At 42.3% G+C, this 8,259-nt stretch overlaps 1 protein-coding gene across 1 annotated transcript; it reads right to left on the bottom strand.

Annotated features, from left to right (window-relative positions):
- Positions 1 to 4,599: 4,599 nt before the first annotated feature.
- On the bottom strand, positions 4,600 to 6,751 carry nppa (natriuretic peptide A). Its single transcript, XM_059333843.1, has 3 exons — positions 6,641 to 6,751; positions 5,152 to 5,470; positions 4,600 to 4,767 (listed from the first exon to the last, which is right to left on the bottom strand). Exons 1-3 carry the CDS (start codon positions 6,749 to 6,751, stop codon positions 4,763 to 4,765), a joined length of 435 nt encoding a protein of 144 aa, XP_059189826.1. The 3' UTR covers positions 4,600 to 4,762.
- Between the last annotated feature and the right edge of the window lie 1,508 nt (positions 6,752 to 8,259).

The following is an 8,259-nucleotide window of genomic DNA, read 5'->3' on the forward strand; positions in this document are numbered from 1 at the left end:
TGCCTCACCTTATTGAGAGCAAAAGTGGCGTCTCGTCTTCACTTTTTATTCTGGTTTATTGAGCGTTTCCAGGAGGAAATCTGCTGATACGGTGACGCTAGAGTGTGTGAAATGTGATTGTATGCAGCCAGGCGGCATCACTTAAAGCCATAAGAGCATCTTTGGGCATGCAGAAGTTTTCACGCCACACATTTTCATCAGCTACTCCTTCCACAAAGTTCTCCACCATCACTAGATCTCCCAGGTCTCGTTCACAGCCGTCTGGCTCCTCCCACCAATCGCTGCATCCAGAATGTGATGGAGGTAATTCCAGATCCTTCTCTGTTCACTAATACTATCTGTACATATCCTGGACATTTGGTGGAAAGACTCCTGTAAGTTTATTAGAGCTGCCAGAGCAGCTTGAAGGTCCCACCATGGAAATAATCCCACGTTTCTTTATTTCCTGTCCTGGAGCATGTATGTGACGTAAACACATACGTGACGTGAGCAGATCAGATCAGAGTTTTGTGTCTTGTCAGTGTAGACGACACGCTACGGAGGAGAGGATTACACTTTTACACTTTGGAGGGTGGTTTCAGATTTTTGCGTTTTTAAGCCCCAAAAACGCCGTCACCGTCTAAACGAAAGGCACTTCACGTAAAATATTTTGTTGTTTTTACCCGCGAGCGTCCTGGTGTAAACGGGGCCTCAGATTAGGATTTGTTAGTTTGTTGATTAGTGTAGATAGGGTTCCAGTGCCTTTTTTCCTTTTGGAGTGACTTTTATTTTATTTTATATCTCAGCTCTTTGGTTTTCACTCTGTTGAGGATTTCTCTTGTTGCTTCCTTAAGAAAGAGACTTTAAGTACACCTGCTCTGCGTCTGAGTCCCACCTTGAGTCCGGCCTGACACGATTATTTTTATTGCAATATTACTTTAAACTGATTAACATGTTGTTAATTTTAAATCTTGACATGAAAAGCTAGATATAGTAGAGTAAAAAGTACAATGTTATATAAAGTTACATCAATTGGAAATACTCCAATTCCACAGTACAAGTACCTCAAAAATGCACTTTAACAGATAACAGGTAACCTGTTACCAGGTAACCTGTTTACCAGGTAACATTACATTACATTACATGTCATTTAGCAGACGCTTTTGTCCAAAGCGACTTACAATAAGTGCATTCAACCTGATGGTACTAGACACAGACCACAGGAATCGAGTAAGTACAGAACTTTAAGAGCTAACTGTCATTGCTAAGGAGTGCTATATGTTAAAGAAGAAAAGAAGAGAAAAGAATAAGAATTTTTTTTTTTTTTTAAATATATATATCTGTTAGGTGACCATGACTTAACCGAGGTATTGTTGGAAGAGATAGGTCTTCAGCCTGGTGGAAGATGTCCAGGCTGTCTGAGGTCCTGATGTCGGTGGGGAGCTCGTTCCACCATTTGGGAGCCAAGATAGAGAAAAGTCTGGAGGAGGTTTTGAGGCGAGTTGACCCACGGAGGGTGGGAGTCGCCAGCTGTTTGGCTGATGCAGAGCGGAGAGGACGGGCAGGGGTGTAGAGTTTGACAAGGTCCTGGATGTAAGTAGGACCTGAACCGTTAGCAGCAGAGTACGCCAGAGCTAGAGTCTTGAAGCGTATCAGCCACTGGTAGCCAGTGGAGGGAGCGGAGGAGAGGTGTTGTGTGTGAAAATTTGGGAAGATTGAAGACCAATCGAGCAGCTGCATTCTGGATGAGTTGTAGAGGTCGGATGGCTTTGGCAGGCAGACCTGCCATGACGGAGTTGCAGTAGTCCAGGCGTGAGATGACCAGTGCCTGGACCAGGACCTGGACCAGGACCTGGACCAGGACCTGAGCTGCCTTCTGGGTGAGAAACGGGCGGATTCTCCTGATGTTATGCAGCAAGAATCTGCAAGATCTGGTGGTGGCGGTGATGTTTGTGGAGAGGGACAGTTGGTTGTCAAGAGTTACGCCAAGGTTTTTGGCGGTTTCTGTGGCGGTTTCTGTGGTTTCTGTGGTAACCTGTTACCTGGTGTTTTTTGTGCATTACACAACTTCTTCAATCCTTTGGTTCCCTTTCCCAAGTGTTGCAGGCATTAAATTGGAACGTTATTGTCTTTGTACACTCGTTTTTTTAATTTATAGTTAGACAGCCGCCCAATGTTCTTGGAATCAGGGTTTTATGTTTTTACATGTTCTGTTCATTGACAACAAAGCTTTCAAAGATTTCACAGCAGTCACAAATCAAATAAAGCTACACTCCATAATGACAACGACTGTCTATTCACAATAAAATATCCCTGTAGTCCACTATACAGTCTGTAAAATTAAAAATAGAAATACATTTTTTAAAATGTCAATTTTTAGATGTTGGCTAAATCTAGTAGCAGCTGTTAAGATGCTTTAGGAGGGAAGGGGCATGTGACTGGCTGAAGGAAACAGCACTTCTATGAAAAGTGACATTATGAAAAAAAGGGAAAATGCCATATTGGAATATAAAACCAGTTTAAAAATGCCTATAATTAAGTAAAAAATGATATCCAATATAATATATTTATGGAAGTCAATATGAGAAGCTCCACATGGGGGTGCTCTGTGATAATAAAAAAACTGTTCAAGTGTTACTGTGATGCAAAAATCCACTAAAAATCACTACACTACAGAACTTATTTGACAGTTGTACAATTGCCAATATCATTATTAATCACTACAGTTGGTGCTTATAGACAGAATTAATTTGACAGTCATATAGTGAAAGAATAAATCGATGCATGTCGATGCTGATAGATAGATCTCTAATGTGGAGTTTCCACATGGAGCATATCATTTCCATTATTTTGGAATATAATACTGCTCCTGTCCTTATCAGCAGCATCTGACTGTTGAAACAGGAGTCAAAGGCATTAAATATGTTGTGAATAATATGTCAGTTTAGGTTGCAGGAGCTCAGCAGCTGTCTGGTTGGTTGGTGCCATCAGGTGAAAGGCTTCACTGGGATACTAACTGGGTTTAATCTGTGTTCATATTCCCATAATGTAACTGGACAGAGTGGTGTGGCAGTAAGTGTGTCATAACGCAGAGTGACGTCTCCTTCTTGCTGCCTGTCAAATGTGTTCAGACAGCAGCAGTTAAATGGTGAATCACTGCTATATTTACTTTCTCTCCCACTCTCAGTCTATGTTTATTTGACAGCAAAGTGGAAGCATTAGATAAAATTAGCTTCCACTTGTCAAGCCGAGTTCCTCCCTGGTTATCTGCTCCGTGTCGCTCCGGGTAGGGAGCCCATCCCACCATGCTGGGAGAGTAGGGAGCCCATCCCACCATGCTGAGAGAGTAGAGAGCCCATCCCACCATGCTGGGAGAGTAGAGAGCCCATCCCACCATGCTGAGAGAGTAGGGAGCCCATCCCACCATGCTGGGAGAGTAGAGAGCCCATCCCACCATGCTGGGAGAGTAGAGAGCCCATCCCACCATGCTGAGAGAGTAGAGAGCCCATCCCACCATGCTGAGAGAGTAGAGAGCCCATCCCACCATGCTGAGAGAGTAGGGAGCCCATCCCACCATGCTGGGAGAGAAACGGGGTTTGGATAGTGAAACTGATTCAAATTTAAATTCAGGGGCGCAGATGGGATTTTTGAACTGGGGGGACGAAGCTCAACAAATGATTTCAACTCAATTAGTTATTTGTTCACTCCATGCCTGAACCAAAATATGTTTTATTTAAGCATAGTAAATGAACTGTAGTGTAAACAACAACCAACATATTAACATAAATAAAAATAAGTTTCTACATATAATTCCCAGTGCAGCCAAACACATTTACTGACTTGAAGCTGACTCAATGAAGGACCCAAAAACATCTCTCCTCCTTTATCACCCTGAACATACTGCTGGGTGATTTCTTGTCTGTCAGGATTTTCTGAGACTGTGATGGGGGACCAAACAAAGTCCAGGTGTCTGGGAGCATGCTACCCCGGAGAACAGTTTTGTTCTCCAGGGGAAAAAATTATTTTGAAGGCGGGTCTAACATGTTCTTACCTGACGCCCTGCCGGACTCTCTCTGTGCTTTGCAATGTAAATAATCCAGCTAATGAACATTAATCCTCTGTTTTACCTGTTTGTCTCTGAAAGTGGGGGGGGTCTATCCCCCGTCCTAGTGCCATCTGCCCGCATGTTTGAGTTATTTACTTATTAGCCTGTATTGAGGTCCAATACTTTAGTCCAGACTAAAATAAAAGAGGGGGCAGCTGAGATTCTGGACCAGTATGAGTTCCCATCATAAACAAAGCAGGCACTAGATTCATGAAGAAAATATCAAATTAAAATAATGTGAATACTATTAAATATAACCTTTTCTTTTAAAAGTATGCATTGGCTGAAATTACATTTGTTCAGTGGACTTGCTTAGAAAATGTATGTTTGCAATGGCATAGGTGGCTTTAAGACTTTAAATATCTACGATACATAATGGTGAAAAAATGACAGAATTCTGCATATGAAAAAAGAGTTTATTCATTTATTTATTTATTTGTTAGCAACCCACCTGCACTTATGTTTCTAACTCACTGTCTTTAGTATGTGAATGTTTCGCATTGTATAATGACTCAACAGAATTAGTTATACAGTGGACAGCCATTTATCACTTCAAACAGATACATAGAAGACACACACAGTTGAATTTTAACTAATGCAAAATCATACATATGCAATCTCTTTGGTTTGTCTCAGGTTGGACACTATAATCCAACATGTGTCCAGGAGGCTGTTGGACTACCCTGAGGGGAGAAAACACAGAGAAAGAAAGAAAACATCATTTGTTTAGAACTTGTCATGTAGTGTGGGTTGAATTTATGCATATTTATGAATATCTATCTATGTCTGAGTCTGGGATGGGATTACTGTGGTTTAGCATTAAGACCAGAGGCAGGGCCAACCAAACCTTCCACTGTGTAAAACATCTTATCTTATCTCATCTTATCTTTAATGAGAATTATTTCAACCAAGACATGGTTTTTATAGTAAATAATTCACTGACATATGTTTGTCTGACTTCCAGACTACATCCTCCTGAGCAGCACAAGCTTTAGACCCTGATCCTCCAGACTCCTTTTCTAAATCCTAACTGGATATCCTTCTGCCTTGCTCATCTGCAGTCTTACCTTTTCCATTGTTGCACCCTAGACCGCTGGCGTTTCCTATCCGATCCATCCTGGCTCCGAAGCAGCTGGAGGCCCTTTTCCTGGCCGTCAGCAGCAGGTCCTGCAGCCGGCTCCTCTGACTCACCGTCCTGCTGCGCCCATCAGCCGCTAACGGAGATCTTTCCGCCGTCAAAGGTTCTTGGTCCCCCTCCTGGCCCAGGTTCCATCCCTGGCTGTCCTGGCTGCTCTCAGGTTGTTGGTTGATCTTTTCATAATCAGCTTCAGAGTCTTCTGCTTGGGCTGCTTCAGCCAGAGTCTCCTCAAAGCGCTCCAGTAGAGACTGGTGGAGAATTAAAGATGGGTTACACTCAGAACTCGTAAAGACCAGACCTGTTAACTGCAGCTAGAAAAGGAATGGTTTTAACAAAATTGTGGTAATAAAGTTTAAAGTTTACAACTATGTTTGCAAGCAAGTAAAATGGGTCCAAGCACCCTGATGCAAGACAGACCTCGAGGTGGACGAAAATCACAAACTGCACCTATCAAACAGTTTAATGCTTGAATCCCTTCAACTACAGCTAGGGCACATTTCAATTGTAAATGCATTGCCAAACATGCACATGTTCAATTTTTGGTGTACTGATACAAAGAAAAAGTGCAATGAAAATGGAAAAATTGCGGCAGGTGAAACATCAAACCTTCCTTAAATTCACACATGACACAAACACAATAGCACATTTCATCATGTTTCCACATAGTTTGAGTCTGTTGGTGCCACCAGCTGTTAGCCAGCAGTTCTCTCAATGCATTCACACAACAGAAAGCATGTTAATGTTGCTATCCATCAGCTTTCTAGTGTGGGAGTAGATAAGCTTGTTAAGTTTATCATTTAAAAGTAATTAATATTCCCTGCCAATGCAGATTTACATAAGTTTTTAACCATTTTAAACATCACTCCTCAGTAAATGGCCTCCATGACAGAAGTCTGTATGACTCCTTCTCTTAATGCTGTCCCAACATCTTCCATTCTGTCAAATATTATATTCTGGAATAAACAAAAATAAACACAAAAACAACATTATATTATGGATGAACACTGATAGTAGATGGTAAATGGATGTCCTTTCTAGTCACTTCTGCGACCACTCAAAGCTTTCCACTACAGCCTGCACTCACCCGTTCACACAAACATTCATACTGGTGGCCGCCACCATTGGGAATACGACAGTTTATCTTGATCTCCACCATTCAGCCGATAGACTCCAGCATCAACTACACTGTTCTCTTGTTTCTGACATTACTCTCTGATTCTCTGTCTCTGTTTTAATGGAAAAATGTTGGACAGCAAAAAATAAATGGGCATGACCACAGTGTCCTCAGTGGTAGAAATCCCACATCCTGGACTAATAAAACCATAACGGTCTGCATAAGTTAAATCTGAGATCGTCGATGTATTATAATACAGCCTTAGGACAAAGAGGTGTGATGAAAGCAGTGGCTGCTGTCTTACCTTGAGCTGGGCCAGGTCACTGGTGGAAGAGGGCCGTCCCAGTATGTGGCTGCTAACCATTGTGTGGTGAAACAGCAGGGCCAGCAGGCCCCACAGGACCGCAGTCCTCATGGTATTCTTCTGTTGCTAATGATACGACAGGCTGCACGGCAAGATTTTATATACATGTCAACACACACACACACACACACACACACACCATTCAACAGACAGTCAGTGTCAGTGGCTCATCATTTTGTAGATGGTGTTAAGTGCATTCTGACACCTCTGCTTGATAAGGCAGCTGGTCAGATGTCCCTTTAAGTGGCACTTGGTGTGTGTGTGTGTGTGTGTGTGTGTGTGTGTGTGTTTGTGTGTGTGTGTGTGTGTGTGTGTGTACAGTATATATATCTGTGTATCATCACGTTTACCAGCCAGCGGTGGCATGACCTCAGGAGCCATCTTGGAGCTCTGAGCTCAGACATGGTGTGTATTGACGGGAATGCAGCATTCAACATGCAAATACTTGACACTGTCTGCACTCTGAGGCTGAAAAACACCATAGTAGGTTAAAACCTGCTGCTGGGGTCCGATGAGGCTGCATGTTTAAGATTAGGAGATGAAGGAAACAATGACATCATCAATATTAGATATTTATAGTACATGATCGTTCATCAGGATAGCTGATTTCATTTCTGTTTAGTTTAGAGTTATATTTGTAAGGTAGGGTGGAGAGCTTTAAGCACTTTGTAAAACTCTGGATTGAATGCTGGCAGTACCAGAACATTACCACCCAGGCAAGTAAAGGCCAAGTAACAGCTGATATCAAATATTGAAATAAGATAATTAGCTTTGTTGAGGAGAATGACACCACTGTGGCTCAGTTGGTAGAGCGGTCACCCACTGGTCGGAAGGTTGGTGGTTCGATCCCTGACCATGGCAGCTACATGTCCAAGTATCCTTGAGCAAGATACTGAACCCCAAATTGCTCCTGATGCTGCGTTCATCAGTGTGAGAATGAATTCCCAATGGTGGCAGGTGGCACCGTTTAGGGGCCTCTGCCACCAGGATGAATGTGTGTTAATGGGTGAATGAGTCAGTCTGGAGTGTAAAGCGCAAGCGACTAGAAAAGCTATATAAGTGCAGGTCCATTTACCATTTACCACTCTTGTGTCTGTTCCATAGATATATAAATAATGGACGTGACATCACCCATTGGTTTGTGGCCCGTTTGAGGCATTGACTTCAGTCTCATTGTATGAAAATTAAATATAACTACAATAAACAATCAAAATATGCTTCTGACTGGGTGTGATTCAAACTACCATGGGCACGCTCCTCGTGCACTGACACAGCTCAGTCACGTACAACGGTATATATTTACAGAGTCACCCAGAGTCACCCATATATATATATATATATATATATGTATGTATGGATGGATGGATGGATGGATGGATGGATGGATGGATGGATATTGCTTTTCTTCTCTCCTGATGACGGCTCGTCTTATTGGTGACCTGTCAATCAAAGGCAGCCACGCCCAAAATCATACGATTCTTTATCTTCTATTTTATTCTATACGTTTTTTTTTTTTACCAGCGATTGAGACCATAGTGTTGTCCTAAAAACATGTTCTG

Source organism: Centropristis striata, chromosome 5, assembly GCF_030273125.1.
Source record: "Centropristis striata isolate RG_2023a ecotype Rhode Island chromosome 5, C.striata_1.0, whole genome shotgun sequence".
NCBI classification, from domain to species: domain Eukaryota; kingdom Metazoa; phylum Chordata; class Actinopteri; order Perciformes; family Serranidae; genus Centropristis; species Centropristis striata.

Coding starts and splice junctions, on each gene's coding strand:
- nppa (XM_059333843.1), bottom strand. CDS start 6,751: ATGAGGACTGCGGTCCTGTGGGGCCTGCTGGCCCTGCTGTTTCACCAC. Junction 5,471..6,640: donor GTGACCTGGCCCAGCTCAAG/GTAAGACAGCAG, acceptor ATTCTCCACCAG/TCTCTACTGGAGCGCTTTGA.